At 41.0% G+C, this 23452-nt stretch overlaps 1 protein-coding gene across 2 annotated transcripts in view; it reads left to right on the forward strand.

Moving 5' to 3' along the window:
* The window catches only part of gpatch2 (G patch domain containing 2), a 279190-nt gene that overhangs the window by 235336 nt on the left and 20402 nt on the right, over nt 1–23452 (forward strand). Inside the window, exon 9 of one of the 2 annotated variants that reach the window (XM_059985842.1) lies at nt 13358–13446. The exons of the other annotated variant lie outside the window; for it this stretch is intronic. Within the exon in view, the coding sequence (XP_059841825.1) occupies nt 13358–13446 (89 nt within the window). The remainder of the gene's footprint in view (nt 1–13357; nt 13447–23452) is intronic. 2 annotated transcript variants of the gene reach the window in all.

Raw genomic sequence — 23452 nt, forward strand, 5'->3', positions numbered from 1 at the left:
TAGCTTTTGTAAGTCAAGGGATAGAGTTTAAAAGTCGCGGGGTAATGATGCAGCTCTATAAGACTCTAGTTAGGCCACACTTGGAGTACTGTGTCCAGTACTGGTCGCCTCACTACAGGAAGGATGTGGAAGCATTGGAAAGGGTACAGAGGAGATTTACCAGGATGCTGCCTGGTTTTGAGAGTATGCAGTATGATCAGAGATTAAGGGAGCTAGGGCTTTACTCTTTGGAGAGGAGGAGGATGAGAGGACACATGATAGAGGTATACAAGATATTAAGAGGAATAGACAGAGTGGACAGCTAGTGCCTCTTCCTCAGGGCACCACTGCTCAGTCCAAGAGGACATGGCTTTAAGGTAAGGGGTGGAAAGTTCAAGGGGGGTATTAGAGGAAGGTTATTTACTCAGAGAGTGGTTGGTGCATGGAACGCACTGCCTGAGTCAGTGGTGGAGGCAGATACACTAGTGAAATTTAGGAGACTACTAGACAGGTATATGGAGGAATTTAAGGTGGGGGGGATATATGGGAGGCAGGGTTTAAGGCAGGGTTAAAGGTATTTATAAATACCCTGACTCCTCAAACCTTCTCCCAACTATCAGCAGCCATGGGCTCCTCTAAGCAGCTGCCTAGCACTTTGAAAATTAAAATAAATGATGCCCACAAAGCAGGAGAAGTCTATAAGAAGATAGCAAAGCATTTTTAGGTAGCCGTTTCCTCAGTTCGTAATGTAATTAAGAAATGGCAGTTAACAGGAACAGTGGAGATCAAGTTGAGGTCTGGAAGACCAAGAAAACTTTCCAAGAGAACTGTTCGTAGGATTGCTAGAAAGGCAAATCAAAACCCCCGTTTGACTGCAAATGATGTTCAGGAAGATTTAGCAGGCTCTGGAGTGGTGGTGCACTGTTCTACTGTGCAGTGACACCTGCACAAATATGACCTTCATGGAAGAGTCATCAGAAGAAAATCTTCCCTGCATCCTCACCACAAAATTCAGAGTAAGAAGTTTGCAAAGGAACATCTAAACAAGCCTCACACACGAAGTGCAGGTAGAACGCAGCAGGCCAGGCAGCATCAATAGAAAGAAGCACAGTCAACGTTTCAGGTCAAGACCCTTCATTAGGACTAATGGAAAAAAGAGATCGTAGAGATTTGAAAGTGGGAGTGAGAGGGGGAGATGTGAAATGATAGGAGAAGATTGGAGGGGGAGGAATGAAGCTAAGAGCTGGGAAGTTGATTGGCAAAAGGGATACAAGGCTGGAGAAGGGGGAGTATCATAGGATGAGAAAAGGGGAGGGGAGCACCAAAGGAAAATGGAGAACAGGCAAGGAGTTATTGTGAGAGGGAAAGAGAGAGAAAAGATTTTATATATTTTTATATATGGATGGGGTAAGAAGGGAAGGAGGGGCATTAATGGAAGTTAGAGAAATCAATGTTCATTCCATCAGGTTGGAGGCTACCCAGAAGGAATATAAGGTGTTGTTCCTCCAACCTGAGTGTGGCTTCATCTCGACAGTAGAGGAGGCCATGAATTGACATATTGGAATGGGAATGGGACGTGAAATTAAAATGTATGGCCACTGGGAGATCCTGCTTCCTCTGTCAGACAGAGCATAAGTGTTCAGTGAAACAGTCTCCCAGTCTGTATCGGGTCTCACCAATATATTGAGGGCCGCACCGGGAGCACCAGGCAGTATATCACACCAGCCGACTCACAGGTGAAGTGTTGCCTCACCTGGAAGGACTGTCTGGGGCCCTGAATGGTGGTGAGGGAGAAAGTGTACGGGCAGTTGTAGCACTTGTTCTGCTTACAAGGATAAGTGTCGGGAGGAGATCGGTTGGAAGGGATGGGGGGATGAGTGGACAAGGGAGTCGCGTAGGGAGCAATCCCTGCGAAAGCAGAAATGGGGGGGGGGAGGAAAAGATGTGCTTGGTGGTGGGATCTCATTGGAGATGGCGGAAGTTACGGAGAATTATATGTTAGACACGGAGTCTGGTGGGGTAGCAGTTGAGGACAAGAGGAACCCTATCCCGAGTGGGGTGGCGGGAGGATGGGGTGACAGCAGATGTGCGTGAAATGGGAGAGATGCATTTGAGGGCAGAGTTGATGGTGGAGGAAGGGAAGCCCCTTTCTTTAAAACAGGAAGATAACTCCTTTGTACTGGAATGTAAAGCCTCATTCTGAGAGCAGATGCGGCGGAGACAGAGAAATTGAGAGAAGAGGATGGCATTTTTACAAGTAACAGGGTGGGAAGAGGAATAGTCCAGGTAGCTGTGAGAGTCTGTGGGCTTATATTAGACATCAGTAGATAAGCTGTCTCCACAGATAGAGACAGACAGATCAAGGAAGGGGAGGAAGATGTCGGAAATGGACCAGGTATATCTGAAGGCAGGGTGGAAGTTGGAGGCAAAGTTAATGAAGTCAACAAGCTCAGCATGCATGCAGGAAGCAGCGCCAATGCAGTCGTCAATGTAGCAAAGGAAAAGTGGGGGACGGATACCAGTATAGGCTTGGAACATGGACTGTTGCTTATAGCCAACAAAAAGGCAGGCATAGCTGGGACCCATATGGGTGGTCATGGCTACACCTTTCGTTTGAAAGAAGTGAGAGGAGCCAAAGGAGAAATTATTAAGCGTAAGGACCAATTCAACTAGATGAAGGAGAGTGCTGGTAGAGGGGAACTGGTTGGGTCTGGAATCCAAAATGAAACGGAGAGCTTTGAAACCTTCCTGGTGGGGGATGGAAGTATATAGGGACTGGACATCCTTGGTGAAAATAAGATGATGGGAGCCAGGGAACTTTGAAATCATTAAAAAAAATCCAGGGCATGAGAAGTGTCAAGAACATAGATGGAAAGGGATTGGACATGGGGGGACAAAACAGTGTCAAGGTATGCAGAAATGAGTTTGGTAGGGCAGGAACAAGCTGAAACAATGGTCTACCTGGACAGGCAGTTTATGGATCTTGGGTAGGAGGTAGAAACAGGAAGTGCGGGGTGTGGGAACTATGACGTTGGTGGCAGTGGATGGGAGATCCCCAAAGCTGATAAGATTGGTGATGGTGTGGGAGACAATGGCCTGGTGTTCGTTAGTGGGGTCATGTTCGAGGGGTAAATAAGAGGAGGTTTCAGCGAGTTGTCGCTGTGCCTCGGCCAAACAAGCCTGATGCATTTTGGAAACAATTCCTGTGGACTGATGAAGTTAAAATAGAACCTTTTGGCCACAATGAGCAACGGTATGTTTGGAGAAAAAAAGTGCAGAATTTCATGAAAAGAATTCCTCTCCATCTGTTAAGCACAGGGATGGATCAGTCATGCTGTGGGCTTGTGTTGCAGCCAGTGGCACAAGGAACATTTCACTGGTAGAGGGAAAAATTAATTCAATTAAATACCAGCAAATTCTGGAGGCAAACATCACACCATCTGTAAAAACGCTGAAAATGAAGAGGATGGCTTCTGCAACAGGATAATGATCCTAAACACAGCTCAAAACCAAATAGATGTTTGCAAAGGTACAATAGCATTGACGTTGTCATCTCTATTGAATGATTGGCTTTTTAATTCCAGATCATGGATCTGATTTAAATTCCCACAGATGGCATTGTGGAATTTGAACTATAGTCTCCAGCTGTTACCCAGCCCAGTGGACTGCGACTAATAACCACTGCACCCCATCATACCCTGTGATCCTAACCTCAGTGTGCAAAGCACTCCAGACATGCACAATATCATATTCAAGGTTCCGGATGTCACAGATCTCAGCGAGGGCAAAGAATGTCGCTTGACTATAGGACCTTTAAACAATATTGCTTTACATTTCGTAGTTTGTTATACCTGGTTTTCCTGTGAATAATTTTTCAGAGTTCTTCAGAGCAATGAAATGGTAAATCTCACAGCAGACAGTGATGGAAGTGCTTTATGCAGGAAAAGGCAACCTTGAGAAAACAAAGCCCTGTCGAGAAGCACATGTCCAGGGATATACTCATAGTTGTTAACTCTGTGTAAACCCATCCCCAGAATCATAGAAGTCCTTGTGTTTTAGTTCACTCTACACCGGCATAATATTAAAAACGATTATCTGATCATTATTTCATTTCTCTTTGGGAGATTAGGTTGTGGTTGAATTTGTTGCCATTTCCATATATTGCAACAGTGCAACAGGGACACTATTTCAAGTCATTTTTTAAATATTAAGATACAGTATGCAATAGGCCGTTCCAACCATTCAAGCTGCACCACCCAGCAACCCACTGATTTAATCCTTGCCTAATCACGTGACAGTTCACAATGGCCACTTAACCTACCAACCAGTATGTCTTTTGACTGTGGAAGGAAACCCACACGGTCACGGGGAGAAGGTTCAACTGCGGTGGGAATCATTGGTTTTGAACCTTATCGAATCGATTGTGAGAATGCAGCTGATTTATAACACAATAAATAAATTGAGCCTCCCTCGTGCTTAGGTTTCTCTCTTTTTCACACGGGGTTTCGAGTATTCATCTTTTCATCTCAGCGAGCCCAGTTCATTGCTCCCACACTGTAAGTTGCCCGAGTGTACCCTTACTAAACATATCTCAGTAACAACATTTAATCATACTATTCCATTATCTTTCTTGCTCCTTACATGCGTAACAGGTTTCAGCTGCTAATGTTGGTCTGTGAAGTAAAATGTCTTATGGATACATGGACCACAGTGGACATGCTGTACTTAGATTTCCACAAAGCATTTGATAAGGTACTATGTCAAAAGATGTAGAAAAGAAAAGCTCTGTGATGCAGAATGTAACATTAGCTGGCTGCCTACTAGGAAACAAAGAAGAACAGAAAAAGAGTCTTTTTAGCCTGTGCTATCCACAGGGATCAATGTTGCTACCTCATGTTTTCAATATGAATAAAGGATTTCAATGAAGGCACTAAAGGTATTTTTGCAAAATTTGCAAATAAAACAAGGGAAGTAGGAACGTAAAAGTGATGATATTACCAAGAGGCTATGAGCAAATATAACTAAGTCAAGTGAAAAGTCAAAAATCTGTCACATGAAATATGGGTTGGTAAAAAGTGAATTTGCCCATTTTGGCAAGGAAAAAAGGCATATTGTCTGATTAATAAGAGCATTTAGAGCTCCAAGGTACAGAAGGATCAGGGTGTCTGACTGCTTGATTTGCAAACGATAAAAAGCAGAAATAGTAAATAATTGTTAAGGCAAACAAAATGCTATAGTTTATTCAGAGGTAAGCAGAATACATCAATAGGGAGGTTATGTTTTAGTTATATAGGGAAATAGTAAGATCACATTTGGAATCTCAAGCACAGTATTAGTCTCTTTATGGAAGAGTGCTAATGCATTGGAAACTGCTCCGACAATCAGAGTTGTACACACAGAAGTTGGCCTTTCCACCCACTACATCTATGTTTGCCCATATACATTAGTCCCTTTTCCTCGTCCAATGTCCGTATCCTCCTATGCTGGAATGGGGGGTGGTTCTTATCCTCCTGTGAGAAGAACCACTGAGGTGAACTAGTTCTCCCCCCCGCCCCCCAAGCTCCCCAAAGAGTCAGGAATCTTCAGAACTCTCTTTGTTATGGGGAAATGGAAGCAAAATTTTTGAGTATTTTAATGGCAGAGGTAGGTACATTTTTGGTAAGCAAGGGAAAAAAGCAGGTAGGCAAGGATGTGGAGATGAGGTTACTATCAGATCAGCTGTCATCTTATTAAATAACAAAATAGCTTGAGGGAGCAAGTGACTATTTCTAATCTGAACTTGAGTACAGTTGGATTTTTCCATTGGCAGGATCAGACCACCCTTGTCTGAACAGACCAAATCAAGTTGCATGCCCTTCCCTCATCAGAATCGCTAAAGCTAACCTCAATTTGTCATATTGATTTGTTATGGAAACAGTTGAAATTCTTCTAAGTAGTACATTTCTACTTGCTTTGGCAAGCATCTGATAGGAGTTCTCTATGCAACAGTCCTGGGAGTCTTTTGGACTGCCAATTCAAACTAGTACCATTCTTCTTTTAAATATAACCAGCTGAACAGACCTAGTATCCAACAAGGATATCACAAAAGTACGCCATCTCAGAGGTCACCCTTATTCCTCCATCTACCCACAATCAGTGCCAAAATCTGCAAATGAAGTTGTGCTCTGAAGTCAATTGTCGGTAACTCTCTCTACAATACTCAGAAAAAGAGCCAAACAAAAAACTACCATGAATTTCTGCTATGAAGTTAACAATTGTAAAACTCGGTTTGCTGTGTTATTTTTTATAGATAATATAAAAAATGCATCCTGGGACATGCCACTGTCAGGAAGGATGAAATTGTAAATACAAATTCCTGCTGTCTTGGTTGAACTAAGTAAAGTGGCTAAAACTGATGTCAATTATTTGACAAGAAACTACTTTTTGAGCTGTTGTTTCAATTAAGTAGTATTTAGTATTCAAATTTGTTGCAGTGCTAGATTTGTAAGCCAAAAATAAGTCAGGTGGCCATTGGAGCTGCAGGTATTCCAAGGATGCTATTAAATTGTATGAAATGTCATTTATTTTTGCTGTGAAAAATATCACCAGCTTCATCTCATGAAAGCAGTAAATTATAAAATTGATAGAATTCATCATGTTGTTGAAGAAATAATAATGTTTAAAAGGGAAAACACTGCAAATATGATGCAGTCGATTATTGCCTACCCTTAATATCTTATTTGCACAAGTACATCAAGTCGATAACTATTTTGATACCATCTCACATGAGCTGCTCATTCATTCGCTTGTGGTGCCAAGAATTCTTATTCATTGTGTAAAGGCATTTTAACATTGCCGTAGCCAGTAAATCAAACCATCAAATTATCAGACCTTGATTGCCTCTGCCAATTAGTTTCGGTCTGCCAATGAAGCAGAATCTTTCCAAGAATTTTAATTGCTTCCAAAAAAAAATGTTTAGCCAATAGTTTATCATATCACTTTCTTAAATTGCCCCACTCAAAACATAAGCGAACCAACCATAAGCATTGGATTGTTTGTGTTAATAAAGGCAGCAAAGTTATCATGAGTGGCTCCCATTACTCCATGAAGCTGAAGGTGGTTTTGGGATGTTCTCACAAAGATAGCTTTATGTGGAAATCCCAAAGTTACTCCTAATACAATGCCTATAACTAGCAATACTGTTTGCAGCATACTCTGTTCAAACCCACATCTGAATTAATGGGGATTTCAGCTATGCATGAATGGCACACTGTAAAGAATCCTAATAATCTTTGCATACGTAGCAGACAAAATTTGATGGAGGGAAGTGTGAGGTGATGCACTTGAGTCAGATTAATGAGTGAAAGGAATTATAAGCTATGATGGGATTTTAAATGGAACAAAGATCATTAGGAGTTATGTAGAAGATGGCAAGCAAGTTGAGAAATCTGTCAGAAAATAACAAACAGAAGATTCTGCAGGTGCTGGAAATCTGGAGCAACATTCACAAAATTGTGGAGTTATTGAGCAAGTCTTTCAGCATCTACGGAGGGTAATAAACAGTAGACATTTTGAACCGAGATCTTTCACCAGGGATAGAAGCCAAAATAAGAAGGTGGACGAAGGGGAAGGAGGAGACGCTGGCAGATATTAGGTGAAACCAGGTAAAGGGGAAAGTGGATGGGGGAGGAGTATGAAGTAAGAAGCTGGAAAGGGATAGGTGGAAGAGGTTAAGGGCTGAAGGAGGAGTATTTTAATAGGAGAGGACAGTGGACCACAGAAAAAAAGGAATAAAGAGGGGAACCAGTAGGGGGTGATGTGCAGGTGAGGAAAAGAGGTGGGGTGAGATGGTAACCAGAATTGGATATGGAAAAAGGTGGGGGGAGAAATTACTGGAAGTTAGAAAAAGTCACTTCCCTGGCCAAAATATAAGGTATTGCTCCTCAAGCTTGAGTTTGGCCTCATCATGGTAGCAGAGGACAGACATGTCAGAATGGGAAGTTGAATTGAAATCTTAAATTTCCCTCAAGTATCTATCTCTACCACCACCCCTGGCAGCGCTTTTCATGCGTCCACCACTGTGTGTGTCAGAAACATACCTCTGATGTTCCCGCCCTTCCCATTCTTTCCTCCAAGCACTTTAAAATTATGCCCCTTGTGTGAGCCATTTCCATCATGAGGAAAAAAGTCTCTAGCTGTCCACTAGGTCTATGCCTCTTGTCATCTTGTACACCTCTATCAAGTCACTTCTCAGCCTTCTTCATTCCAAAGAGGAAAGTCCTAGCTTGTTCAACCTATTCACATCTAACAGCATGTCTCTCCCTCCACCGTCCACTTACCCTATCCCTGGTCTCCAGCTGCCCATCATCCCCTTCCTAATCTGGTTCCACCATTCCCTGCCAACCCCTGCCTCACTATCAATTTCTCCCACACATCTATACTGTCCATCTGTCCCCTACACTCTCAAACCTGATACAGGGTCTTCATGTACAATATTGACTTTCCCTTTGCTTTTGGGTAGTTATGCGGTCAAGGGTGCATCATATACTAGGGAATTACTGAATAGTCTGATAACAAATGTCACTCCACTCCTTAAGAAGGAAGGAAGGCAGAAGAAAGGAAATTATAGGCCAGTTAGCCTAACCTTAGTGGTTGGGAAAGTGTTACAGTCTATTATAAGTGTGAAGTGGTTTATTCTGGTATGTCAAATTTGAAGACATGGTAAGACTTTTGGCAGTGTGGCGGATCTGAGAGATCTTGGGGTCCGTGTCCATAGGACACTCAAAGCTGCTGCGCAGGTTGACAGTATTGTTAAGTAGGCATATGGTGTATTGGCATTCATAAACTGAGATTGAGTTCAAGAGCCGTGAGATAATGTTACAGCTATACAAGACTTTGGTCAGACCCCACTGGAATACTGTGTTCAGTTCTGGTCACCTCACTACAGGAAGGGTGTGGATACTGTAGAGAGAGTGCAGAGGAGATTTACAAGGATGCTGCCTGGATTGGAGGGCATACCTTAATGAGAATAGGTTGTGTCAATTTGGCCTTTTCTGCTTGGAGCGACAGAAGATGAAAGGTGACCTGACAGAGGTAAATAGATGATGAGGGGCATTGATCGTGTGGATAGCCAGAATCTTTTTCCCAGGGCTGTAATGGCTAACACGAGGTGGCATAGTTTTAAGGTTCTTGGAAATGTGTACTGAGGGGATGTCAGGTCACAGAGAGTTGTGGGTGCGTGGAATACACTGTCAGCGGTGGTGGATACAATAGGGTCTTTTAAGATCCTCTTTGATAGGAACATGGAGCTTAGAAAAATAGAGGGCTAAACACTAGGGAAATTCTAGGCAGTTTCCAGAATAGGTTACATGGTCGGCTCAACATTGTGGGCTGAAGGGCCTGTGATGTACTGTAGATATCTATGTTCTTTGTTTTATTCTTAAGGATGAGACTTTGTGGTACTTGGAGACTACTGATAAAATAAGTCCAAGTCAGCATGGTTTCTGTGAAGGGAAATTTTGCTTGACAAATCTGTTACGAGTTCTTTGAGGAAGTAACAAGCAGAGTGGACAAAGGAGAGCAGTGGATGTCATTTACTTGGATTTTCAGAAGACGTTTGATAAGATACCATACATGAGGCCACTTAACAAGATAAAATCCTATGGCATTATAGGAAAGATAGGTCATTTACTTGGGTTTTAAGAAGGCGTTTGATAAGATGCCATACAAGAGGCTGCTTATCAAGATAAAATCCTGTGGCATTACAGGAAATAATACTGGCATGGATAGAGGAATGGCTGATAGGCAGGAGGCAGCAAGTGGGAATAAAAGGGGCCTTTTATAGGTTTGCTGCTGGTGGCTAGGCATGTTCCTTAGGGGTCAATATTTCTTGCTTTTCACATTGTTTGTCAATTATTTAGATAATGGAATTGATGGCTTTGTGGAAAAGTTTGCAGAGGATATGAAGATAGGTGGAGGGGTAGGTAGTTCTGAGGAATCAATGCAATTGCAGTAGGATTTATACAAATCGGAAGAATGGGCAAAAAAGTGGCAGATGGAATACAGTGATGGGAAATGTATGATAAAGCATTTTGGTAAAAGGAACAATAGTGCAGACTATTATCTAAATGAGGAGAAGGCTGAAACATCAGAGGTGCAGAGGGACTTTGCAGTCATCGTGCAAGATTCCCAGAAGGTTAATTTACAGGTTGGGTCTGTGGTAAAGAAGGCAAATGCAATGTTGTCATTTATTTCAAGGGGAATAGAATATAAAAGCAAGGAGATACTGCTAAACCTTTATAAGACACTAGTCAGGCTGCACTTGGAGTATTGTTAAAAGTTTTGGGCCCCCATATCTCAGAAGGGATGTGTTGACATTGGAGAGAGTCCAGAGGAGGTTCACCAAGATGATTCCAGGGATGAAGAGGTTAACATATGAGCATTTGGCAGCCTTGGGCCTGTACTCACCGGAACTTAGAAGAATATGTGGGGATCTCATTGAAAATTACCAAATGTTGAAAGGACTAGATAGGGTGGATGTGGAAAGAATGTTTCCTATTGTGGGGGTATCCAGAACTAAACAGCGCAGCCTCAAAATTGAGGAGCGACCCTTTAGAACAGAGGTAAGAAGATACTTTTTTTTAAACCAGAGAGCAGTAAATCTGTGGAATACTTTGCCACAGACTGTGGTGGAGGCCAAGTCAGTACATATACTTAAGGCGGAAATTGATTGTTTCCTGATAAAAGGACATCAAAGGATATGCCAAGATGGCAGGTGTATAGAGTTGAGTGGGATTCAGAATCAGCCATGATGGAATGGTGGAGCAGACTCACTGGGCTGAATGGCCTAATTCTGCTCCTATGTCTTATGGTCTAACAGTGGGATAGAACTTCAGTCTAGTGGTATGTGCTTTTAAGCTTTAGTATCTTCTGCCTGAAGGGAAGAAGAAAAGAGAATATCCAGGATGGGTGGGGTCATTGATTATGCTGACTGAGGCAGTGAGAAGTACAGACAGTACGTAACACTGCACTTTCTTGCAGTCATGAGCAGAACAGTGATCCATCCAGATAGAATGCTTTCTAAGGTACGTCAATGAAATTTGGTGAGAGTCAAACCAGCCATGTCATATTTGTTAGGCTCTTGAAGTAGAGGCACTGATGAGCTTTCTTGGCATTGGTTGTATCAGGACATGCTGTTAGTGATGATCAGTCCTAGAGACCTGATGTTTTCAATCCCCTCAACCTCAGCGCCATTGATGTTGACAGGAGTATGTACACCAACCCCTTTGAGAAGTTGGTAACCCGCTCCTTGTTTTGCTGTCATTGAAGGAAAGGTTGTTGTCATGACACCATGTTGCAAACCTCTCTATTTCCTTCGTGTATCCCAACTCATCATTATTTGAGATGCAGCCCACTATGGTGGTGCTATCTGCAAACTTAACTGTGCTTTTAAGCCAAGGGTTTACTAATCCTCCAAATAAAATAGCTCCTTCCAATAGCCTTTCCTCATCTTCCACTAATACGAAAGGAGGCTCGCTTTAAAGTAATCCACTGGTAGCCAAAATTATACTCACCTCTATTCCACTGGCAGCATTAAGCAGACCTTTCTACACCTCTGTGCATAGTATTTCTAAATGTTGGAGTCATAATAGCTGAATGATAAATATTGAGACTGTGAGCTTTGACAATGTATGACAGCTGCATGTACACAATAAAAGGGGACAAGCATCAGAAGACAATTTTAAAATGGCAGATTTTAAGATCTTCTCTTGGGTTTTGCCAAGTGCTAGTATCTGATTTTGAAAATGATTATAATCACATAACTTAATATAAAGCTCCCTTTTCATAATTATAGAATGTCATGTATCTCATGTGCACAGGATAAATACTTAAACTCTTAAGGCGCCGTGCACATGTCAATTATTCATAAAAACACCTTCCTTTACCACAAAATACCTTTACCACAGTACTTGTTCAGTATACCATCAGTGTATACTTTTGTTCAAATTCAAATGTCAGCTGTTATAAATATGAATGATATCCTAAATATGTTACACCTTCCACTGTTACATATAGATATATTAATTGTATGTTAATAAAAGTGGGTTTTTAGTAGTTTACCTATTTGATTTATATATTAAGTGAAACATATGTTCTAATCTAGATGTTTTGTGATATTTTAAATATTGATGTATTTAAATGCTGTAATTACATATGCTCAGATGATGAGGGCTTGTTAAATAATAAATTTAAGACAAGTAAATAAATTATTGGGAAAAGTATTAAACAGTTTTCTGTTAACTTTGCTGAAAATGAAATGTCTGCATTTTACTGACTTGGTGATTGAAGGTAAATCTTATTAAATGTATGCATGTATAAAATATGCATGTATTTGTAAAATGGTGCAAATCGCCTCAGCCATTCAAAAGAAATAATACATATTGACATTTATTTATGAACAAAAGTCACATTCACACATGCTGTACTTTTCTCATTTGAAGTGCCTTGTTTCTAGCTCCCTTTTAATCAGCAAATAACTCTTGATGCATGCGATTTTGAAACATTTCTTGTTATTAAAATATATCTATGTTTCATTCTCACCTTGGTTGGCGATCAAAGTGGTACTCCTTAGAAAGACAAATGGTTCATTTATGCTGATGGAACAAGGCTGCCTTTCAGACTGTCATTGATTTTAAATTAAAAAGTAACTGGTATGTTCTACATGAAGAGTGACAACAATAACAAACTGGTCCTTACTTAGTGCTATTTGTTGCAAGTATAGCATGTCTTTTTATGAGAAAATAAAAGATGCCTGAGTACCTTAATCTCTGTGATCAATAGTGTAGATATCTCAATGCAGTATAACAGATAATCAATTCTTTGCAAAATTACTGAAGCAAATCTCTCAGCTAAGTCTGTACCTTGGGTGCTCATGGGGTCTTCAGGTTCAATTGGAGGTCTATCTAAAAGATTCATTTCAGTTTTTGCCCGTTTGTGCCTTAATGAATGCGATGCTGACAGTGAAGTATTAGTGGCCAATTGAAATCTCAGCAACTGTATTGTAATCCCTATAGATAATTAATCTCCAGCATTTGCCTGTCAAAGCAGTGCTGCCTGATTTTATGTGGAGCTGGAAAGATTGCCAGTTTTGAAAATTAAAAAGCATTCCTTTTATATTATTCATTCTGGTAACAATTTATGATGCAGTTTGGCTGCTGAGCAGTTGTCCAAAAGCATAATTATGTTTTGATATAAACAAGATTGGTAGCTTTATTATGCAGCTACATCTTCATTGTGGGTGTTTTGATTTGGGATTAGATCATGCAGGTTTTGTGTTTATATGGAGACAGGCAGCAGTGTTTTGTCCCAGCTAATAACTTTCTTTGATAATTACTTGCAGACAAACAAACGCTCACTTTGGATCACTGTGCACAGGAGATATCAAACGCAGACGAAGAGCTGCCCCTCCCCCTGGACCCTTGGCTGCAGGTATTGCATAATACAGAATAGAATCAGCAGATTAAAGATGAAGAAATAATATCCATTCTGAAGGGCTGTTCCAACCAGTGGGCAAGATTGTGCTGATGGCCAATCAGTGTTTCACAGAGCATCACCAGCTAGCTGCAGTGCGTGGCTCTGCCCTTTCTTGCTGCTGTGCCTGTATGTAGCAATGCAGATCTGACCTGTTGCTCTTGGCACTGAATCCAGGGCTGGGTCCCCTCAAATGTAGATCCTTAGCTTTATACTAGGCATGGTCTGCAACCCTGTGACTACATTTCTAGATTGAGTAGGTCATAGAGCTTGACGAATACAGTACAGGTACATTTTATTTTATTTTAGTTTGCTGGGTTAGTAAGTCTGCAGAATTCACAAAGCATTCTAGACAGTAAGGAAAGTCATCAAAGAATAAATCAGTTACAGATATGGGCAGAGAAAAGGCAGATGTAGTTTAATCTGGGCATGTGTGAGTTGTTGTCCTTAGAGAGGTCAAATGTAAGGGGAAAGAGTAGAGTTAATGGCAGAGCACTTAAAAGCACTAATGTAACATGGCATCTTGAGGTTCAAATCCACAGCTCCCTGAAAGTGGCCATGTAAAGGAAGTCTATGCTATGCTTGCCTTCTTATGGTTGTCTGAAAGTCGTGTTGTAGCTATACAGAACTTTGGTTCAGCTACACATGGAGTATTGTGTGCAATTCCTGTTGCCCTATTTACAGGAAGTATATGGAGGTTTTTGGAAAGGGAACAGAAGAGGGTCACCCCGATGTTGCCTGGATTGGAGGATTTGAGCAATAAGGAGAGATTGAACAGACTTAGTTTGTTTTCTCTAGGGCATCAGGGCTAAGCGGAGATCTGACAGGTTTATAAAATTGTGGTGGGCATTGGTGGAATAGAGATGTCGAATACTAGAGGACACAGTTTTAAGTGAAAGGATGAAAGTTTAAAGGATATGTGTAGGACAAGTGCTTTTGTTTTACATACAGAATGGCAGCTGCCAAGAATGGATTGCCTAGGGTAGTGGTGAAAGCCAATACAAGAGGCTTTTAGACAGGCACATGAATATGCAAAGAATGGAGAAATATAGATCATGTTCAGACAGAAGAGACAGAAGAGAGTCATAGTCATAGAACACAACAACACAGAAGAAGACCTTCAGCCCATCTAGTCTGTGCTAAACTATTTATCTGCCTAGTCCCATTGACCGTTACTTGGACTGTAGCCCTCAATACCTCTCCCGTCCATGTGCCTATCCAAATTTCTCTTAAATGTTGAAATCAAACCTGCATCCACCACTTCCACTGGAAGCTCATTCCACATTCTCACTACCCTCTAAGTGAAGAATTTCCCCTTCATGTTCTCCTTAAACATTTCACCTTTCACACTTAACCCATGGCCTCTAGTTCTAGTATCTCCTAACCTCAGAGAAAATAGCCTGCTTGCATTTAACCTATCTATACCCTGCACAGATTTGTATATCTCTATCAAATCTCCCCTCATTCTGCTATTCTCTGCAGATCCCACTGCAAGTTTTGATAGCCTCCCTCACTGTCCATTACATCCCAGTCTTGGTTTCATCTGCAAATTTGCTGATTCAGCTTACTACATTATAATCCAGATCGCTGATATAGATGAAAAACGTACCCAGCACCGATCCCTGTGGCACAGCACTAGTTACAGGCCTTCAGTCAGAGGAGCAACCACCTACACCATCCTCTGGCTTCTTCCATGAAGCCAATGTTTAATCCAGTTTACTACCTCATCTTGAATGCCAGGTGACTGAAACTTCTTGACCAAGCTCCCAAGCAGGACCTTGTCAAAGGCCGTACTAAAGTTCATGTAGATAGCATATACACTACCTTGCCTTCATCAACATTCCTGGTAACTTCCACAAAAATTCTATAAGATTGGTTAGACGTGACTTACCACGCCCAAAGCCATATTGACTATCCCTAATTAATCCTTGTATATCCAAATATTTATATATCCAGTCCCTTAGCATACATTCCAATATCTTACACACTACTGCCATCAGGTTCAACAGCCTATAATTTGTTTTATTCTTTGAGCCTTTCTTAAAAAAAGTAACAACATAAACAAACTGCCAATCCTCCAGCACCTATGGCTGAAGACATTTTAAAATATCTCTGCTAGGACCCCTGCAGTTTCAGCACTAACCTCACACAGGGTCTATGGGAACACCTTGTCAGGCTCTGGGGATTTATCCACCCTAATTTGCCTCAAGACAGTGAACACCTCTGTAATCTGTATACAGTTCATAACTTCACTGCTGCTTTGTATCTGTCTCCCAAGTAGATACTGATGCAAAACATCCATTGAAGATCTCCACCATCTCTTTCAGCTCCATGCATGATCTTCTGGAGGACTAATTTTATCCCTTGCTATCCTTTTGCTCTTAATATACAGTATCTTTAGAAGCCCTCGGAATTCACCTTCACCTAATCTGCTAGAGTAACCTCATGTCTTTTAGCCCTCCTGATTTCCTTTTAAGTGTTCCCTTGCATTTCTTATACTCCTCAAGTACCTCATTTGTTCTAACCTACCTGCAACTGCTATGCACCTCCATATTTTTTCCTAGCCAAGACCTCAATATCTCTCCAAACCCAGGGTTCCTTAAACCTGTTATCCTTGCCTTTTATTCCAACTGGAACATACCAACTCCACACTCTCAAAATTTCACTTTTGAAGGCCTCCAAATAACCTAGCACGTCTTTTCCAGATAACAACCTGTCCCAGTCAAGACTTGCAAGATCATTTCTGATATCATCAAAGTTGGCCTTTCTCCAATTTAGAATCTCAACCCAAGGATCAGATCTATCCTTCTCCATATCAATCTTGAAACAAATGGCATCATAATCACTAAATGCAAAGTGTTCCGCTGCACAAATTTCTGTCACCTGCCTGTCTCATTCCCTAATAGGAGATCTAGCATCACACTCTCTCAAGCCAAGACCTCTACGTACTGATTAAGGAAACGTCCCTGAACGTATTTGACAAACTCCATCCCATCCAGTCTTTTTATAGTAAGGAATTCCCAGTCAATATGTGGAAAATTAAAATCACCTACTATCTCAACCTCATGTTTCTTGCAACATTTTGTTTAATTTGGCATTGATCAGCTTTGACACAGACGTCACGGGCTGAAAGGCCTGTTCCTGTGCTGTACAGTTTTATCCCTTGGTCTAATTTTGTTAATCTTAATGTTTTAATTTTCAGCATCTGAAGTTATTTTTTACAAAATATTATTTCAAATTCTTTTAATAATGTATTTAAATCTTTCTGAACTGTTTTCATTGTTCAAAGGTCATTGTTGTCGAAAGGCCATGGCAGGTACTGGGCTGGGGTCTCAGAATACACCACCTGAGGTCTACTCACTGTTCGCAGCCTCCTCTGCCTTGTGGAACAGCAAGGAACCCATGAGGCTGCAGTCACAGAAATATTATGGGCAGTAAACACTAGAATAATCCAGCCAGTACACTGAACTGAGAACTCCATATCTCAGGCATTCCTAAACTTTTTTAATGCCATAGACCAATACCATTAAGCAAGGAGTCTCTGAACCTCTAGTTGAGAACCCCTGCTATATACTAACCTCTTTTAAAGACTTTATCATCTAGTCAAGACAGTTTTGAAACTGATTTAATTTCAGCATATTGTGAAAAATTTTTTTTAATCATCTCTTTATTGTCTGTACCATAATACCTTAGGGGTCTGATATGCCCCCTTTCTCTCCCTGCATCAAAGAGATATTCACAAACTTTACCATATTTTCTGAATTATAATTAAACGTGACAGTGAAACAGGGTAGCCGCAGTAATTATTTTAATCCATAAGCACACACTTTTCCTTTGATGTATTTCTGATTACACAGGAGTTAACTGTTGTATACTGTGGACACTGTAAAGACCCACACTGAAATAAATACAAGAAATTGTTTTGTAGCAATCTTAGTACCAGCACCAAAGGATAGAGCTCAGTTACCATGTAACAGTGACAATATATTAATTTTGCACAGGTCAACAAATGCCATTTTTATCTGAAGTAAACTGGAAGGAGATCAAAGGCTATTCTTTTCCATCCTGCTTAGTTACACACATGCAGCACTCAAGGACAGACCTGAACACACAGGTATCAGGCCGAAGTAGTTGACATACGTAATTAGTTTTAATCATACCACTGGTCATGTTAATATGTTTTAACAACTCAGAAAGCACCTTAATATATACTAGATTCCTTTTGTCATCCTCCAAGAAAACTTGTATGGTATGCATTTCACAACTTCATTACACAAAGTGATCTTATTAGATAAAAGGATAAAGCCAACAATGAATCAGTATTGTAGCAAGAAATGGGCATGGAACAAAGGGATATAACTGTACGAATATGAGGAAGGCTTCTGCATCAAATGCTTATCTAACTAAATGCAGGAGCTGCATATTAATAATTCTGCTTCCATATGTAAATAATAATGTGACACAATGCAACTTCTGAATCATCTACTCCCTTACTTGCTCACATTACATCTGTATTTATTGTTTATTAAACCTCTACATAATATATGATGTATGTATGAACAGTACAAGTGAAACAAACTGTGTGAGCATATAAAACACACATGTTGAAATTACACTGTCTACACATTAAAATCAAAGGAAATGTAAATGGCGGTGCAGACTAGAAGGGCCAAATGGCCTACACCTGCACCTATTTTCTATGTTTTTATGAATGACATGTCATGGAGTTAGAGAGGGATACACCATGGAATAAAAAACATATGCTTCACATTAATCACCCTGAAGATAGAACAGACAGCAGTACAGCACAGGGAACAGACCCTTTTCTACCATGCTATTTCAACCATTATGTCAATCTAAACTAACCCTACCTGCCTGCAGATAGTCCATTTACTTCTATTCATGGATCTGACTAAATGCCTCTTAAATGCTGCTCTCATACCTGCTTTTACTACCTCCCTCCGCAGCATGTTCGGGCACCTACTACTTGGTGCAAACAAAATCTTGCTTCACAAATCCTTAAACTTTCCCATTTGCATCTTAACCTCTGTCCTCTAACATTTGACATATCCATAGGGAGCAAAAAACTCTGACCATCTACCCTATCCATTAAACATAAACCATCTGTAAGATCCAGCTTTGGGTAAATTAGGAAATAAAAAAAGTGTCATACTAAAAGCTTATGCATACAAAGTCGCCCAGAGGAGTGGGAAACAAAAAAATATTAGGAAAACTTTCTAAAGCAACAAAGAATTACTCGGCAAGCAATAAGGAAATGGAAGATAGATGATTAAAGTAAACTGCCACCAAATAGTTGAAGTTTTTGTTAATTATTTAAAGCAGAAAAAATTGGTTAAAGTGAATGTAGGTCCCTTGAAAGATGAAAGGGGGAAATTAAGGTTGGGTAATGTTGAAATGGCTGAGGCCTTGAATAGCTTTTCTGTGTCGGTCGGCATGTGAGAGACATGACTAACATGCCAAAGAGAGATATTATGGTTGCGATGGGAAGTAAGAACCTCGATACAATCACTGCCACTAAAGAGTAGTAAAAAGCAGACTAGTCAGTTTAAATGTAGCTCCCCTGATCCTGATGAGACGCATCCCAGAAAATACCATATAGTAGATGAAATTCTAAAATTCTCTGGGCAGCTCCCAGAAAATTGGAAGACTCAAGTCATACTACTGTGTTAACAAAAGGATGTAGGCAAAAAGCAGCTAACTATTGGCCAGTTAGCTAGAAGTCTGTAATTGGGAAAATGCTTGAAGTTATCATTACAGAAGAAATAGTGATTCATCTGGATTGGAGTGGTTCCATCAGGCAGACACAGCATGGATTATGAAGGGCAGGTCCTGTTTGACAAACTTATTGGAGTTCTTTGAGGATATGCTGAGCTCAATAGATAGAGGTAAACAGGTGGGTGTTGTATAATTGGAGTTCCAGAAGGCATTTGATAAGGTGCTGCATAAGAAACTCACTATAAGAAAAGGATGCTTGGAGTTGGGGCAATGTATTAGCATCAATAGGGAGGATCCAGAGAATCTGCAGAAAGTTGCAGATAGGTTAAGTGAGTGGGCAGGGGTCTGGCAGACGGAGTATGCAATGTCATCCACTCTGTAAGGAAAATAGATCAGATTATTTAAATCATGAAAGATTCAGCATGCACAGAGGATGCTGCGAGTGCTTGTGCATGAATCACAAAAGGTTGGTTTGCAGGTACAACAGATTGGAATACTGAACTTCATTGCGAGAGGGATTGAACTTTAAGAGCAGTGAGGTTATGCTGCATCTGTGCAGGTAACTGGTGGGGCTGCATCTGTAGTACAGACTGCAAGCAGTTCTGGTCTCCTTACTAGAGGGTGGTGCAGAGGAGGTCCACAAGGTAGTATCCCAGTAAATCTCTTAAGCACTTTTTTTCCAAAGCCACTACACTCTCCTTATGGTGTGCACAACTGTGGCCAAAATAGAAGTGGTGTGCAGGAATTTGTTCTGAGATGCCTCTGCAATTGATCTCCTATAACAAAGAACAATACAGCACAGTACAGGCCATTCGGACCACAATGTTGTGCCAACCCTTAAACCCTGCCCCCCCCCCCCATATAACCCTCCACCTTAAATTCCTCCATATACTTGTCTAGTAGTCTCTTAAATTTCACTAGTGTATCTGCCTCCACCACTGACTCAGGCAGTGCATTCCACACACCAACCACTCTCTGAGTGAAAAACCTTCTCTAATATCCCCCTTGAACTTTCTACCCCTTACCTTAAAGCCATGTCGTCTTGTATTGAGCACTGGTGCCCCGGGGAAGAGGCATTGGCTGTCCACTCTATCTATTTCTCTTAATATCTTGTATACCTCTATCATGTGTCCTCTCATCCTCCTTCTCTCCTGAGAGTAAAGCCCTAGCTCCCTTAATCTCTGATCATACTGCATACTCGCTAAACCAGGCAGCATCCTGGTAAATCTCCTCTATACCCTTTCCAATGCCTCCATATCCTTCCTATAGTGAGGTGAACAGAACTGGACACAGTACTCCAAGTGTGGCCTAACCAGAGTTTTATAGAGCTGCATCATTACCCTGCGACTCTTAAACTCTATTCCTCGACCTATGAAAGCTAACACCTATAAGCTTTCTTAACTACCCTATCTACCTGTGAGGCAAGTTTCAGGGATCTGTGGACATGGAACCCCAGATCCCTCTGCTCCTCTACACTACCAAGTATCCTGCCATTTACTTTGTACTCTGCCTTGGAGTTTGTCCTTCCAAAGTGTACCACCTCACACTTCTCTGGGTTGAACTCCATCTGCCACTTCTCAGCCTGCTTCTGCATCCCATCAAACTTCCCTGGATCCTATGCCTTCTGACTTTCTGAATAAGCCTACCGTGTGGTAGGCTATCCAAATGTTTCTAGTGTGTTTACATTGTAAACTAGATTGATCATAAATTCAGTATCCCAGACATCATTGCTTGAGTTTTCAAGTGCTGCCAATTGTTTTAAAATATTTTTACATCTAACACACAGTATCTCATATAAATAACAAAAATTACATTGAGCATACAAAAACTGCATTACTAACAATTGATAAAGGTTGGTCCCTGTTTGATCCCAAGGAATGCAGACTGTAGTTCTTGAACTAAATGTTAGATGTTGTTTAATCATTAACCTACAGTATCTAAGTGACTATACTTGCAGTTGTACGGTTTCCAAAGAAGGTGCTGATATTTTGGTAGTCCTCTACCGCAACTGCAAACTCTGATTCCCAAGATAAAATCATAGAACTATTAACATTTATAGCTCAAAGAAATCCATCCAATTTGTTGCCATGCTCTCAGCTAGAACTATCCTAAGCTTCTCTTATTGCCTTTCTCTTTAAACAGCCTTTCTCTTCCTCTGCTTCAAATAATGAAATGCATAACCCATACAGTGGTCTCTGAGCCAAAAGCACTTGATGGTAAAACACACCATGCTGCAACAACTCTGAGTAACAAAATTTCTACAAGCGGCTTCTTGTTCTCTCAGATATGAACCTCTCACCACTCTTAGTTTTAAATTGATGACCTCTTGTCACTGACTTTCCAGCCAGAGGAAATATTCTTTCCCTTTTCACCTTCCCAAAATACTTCATAATTTTGACATCCCTAATAGATTTTCTCATTACCTTCTTTGCTCCAATGAAAAGAGCCCCCTTTTCTCATGGGTAAATCCCTCATCCTGAGAATTATCATAGTCAATTCTTATGCCCTCCAAGGTCCTACAATTAATTCAACCACATCCACTGCTGCAGTGATTGACTAATTTTTCCTGTGTTCTTGCATATTTACTGCTCGTTTCATAAGACTTATAGATGGTCTGGGTGTAGCACAGTTCTGAGAAACAGGAGGCAGTGCATAAATTTGCATGACCCTTTCAACAAATTTACTGATCTGATTACTACAGCTCAGAATACTGAAGTGGGGGGAAAGCTCTTTTCGGGCCGCAGAGATTTAGGATCTATGGTCGCTCTTTAGCTTCTAAAGTTGCATGTTTTCCAATAGTTCTGTGATAATTCACAAATGTACTACAGGTTCCTCAAAGCTTGTAGTTTTTACCTTGTACTCCGAAAGCCCATTGCAAGTACTGAGAGTCAATTTTGGACTAGACTGGAATGACAGATGGACATTCGACATCTGTGGCAGGGCTTGCACAATGTAACTTCCTACTTGACGAGATCAGGTAGCCTAAGTAGCAATGACCCATCACTCCCAGATGACCTCAATGCTTCTTCTGCACATGTTGATATGGACAACTATGACACATCCACACATCTCTGGATGATCCTGTAATTTCAGTCTCTGAGACTAACATTCAAGGATCCTTCAACAGGATGAATCTGCAAAAGGCATCTGATCTCAGAGGGTGGACTTAGCCCAATACTAACGATCTGTGCAGATTAACTCGCTGGACTATTTACAGACATGTTCGACTTCTTGTTTCAGCAGTCTGACGTTCCCACTACTTCAAAAGAATATCTATTTAAGGAGAGCATGGTCACCGGCCTCAGAAATTACCTGGATCTGTTCCAATTTGCTGGCCATCTGAACAACAGCCATTTGTACATCAGGCTATTATTTGTCAACTACATCTCGGTGTTCAACACAATTCCATCCAAACTCAGCATCAAGCTTCAAGACCTGGGCCTCTGTACCTCCCTCTGCACCTGGATACTGGACTGCCTCTCCAGCATATCTCAATTAGTGAGGATTGGTAACACCTCTTCACTGACCATCAACACATGTGCATGCTTAGTCCCCTGCTCTACTGTCTATACACATTTGATTATGTTGCTGAGCACAGCTCCAATACTGACTTCAAATTTACTGATGGCACTACTGATGGATGAATCACAGGTGGTGATGAGTCATCTTACTGGAATGAGATGGTTGAGTGGTACTGCAAAGACAACCTCTCACTCAATGCTGTCAAAACTAAAGAGCTAATTGTTGACATCAGGAAGTGGAAGAAGGATGATGATGTGCCTGTCAACATTGAGGAATTGGCATTGAACAGAGTCAGCAGCTTTAAATTCCTGGGCGTTAACATATCAAACAACCTGTCCTGGGCCCAACACGTTGATGTAATCATAAAGAAAGCATGCCTGCATTATTACTTTCTTAAGATCTTACAGATGTTCAACTTGTCAATGAACATACTAACAAACTTCTACAGATGTACGGTCGAAAGTATTATGGTCTAGCAGTTCAAATGCACAGGAACGATGAAGCTCTTGAGAGTACTGATCTGTGCCCAATACATCACTAGCACATTGGTAATGTATACAGAAGATGCTGCCTCAAGAAGGTGATGTCTGCCATCTAGGCAGCTACTCTTGGGCAGATGAGTGACCTGAACTCCTTCAGCTCTCTCAACTATACATCCTGAAACTACATCCATTACTTGCCAGTGAGATCACTAATCTGTGCAGCC

This window comes from Hypanus sabinus, chromosome 12, assembly GCF_030144855.1.
Source record: "Hypanus sabinus isolate sHypSab1 chromosome 12, sHypSab1.hap1, whole genome shotgun sequence".
Classification (NCBI taxonomy): domain Eukaryota; kingdom Metazoa; phylum Chordata; class Chondrichthyes; order Myliobatiformes; family Dasyatidae; genus Hypanus; species Hypanus sabinus.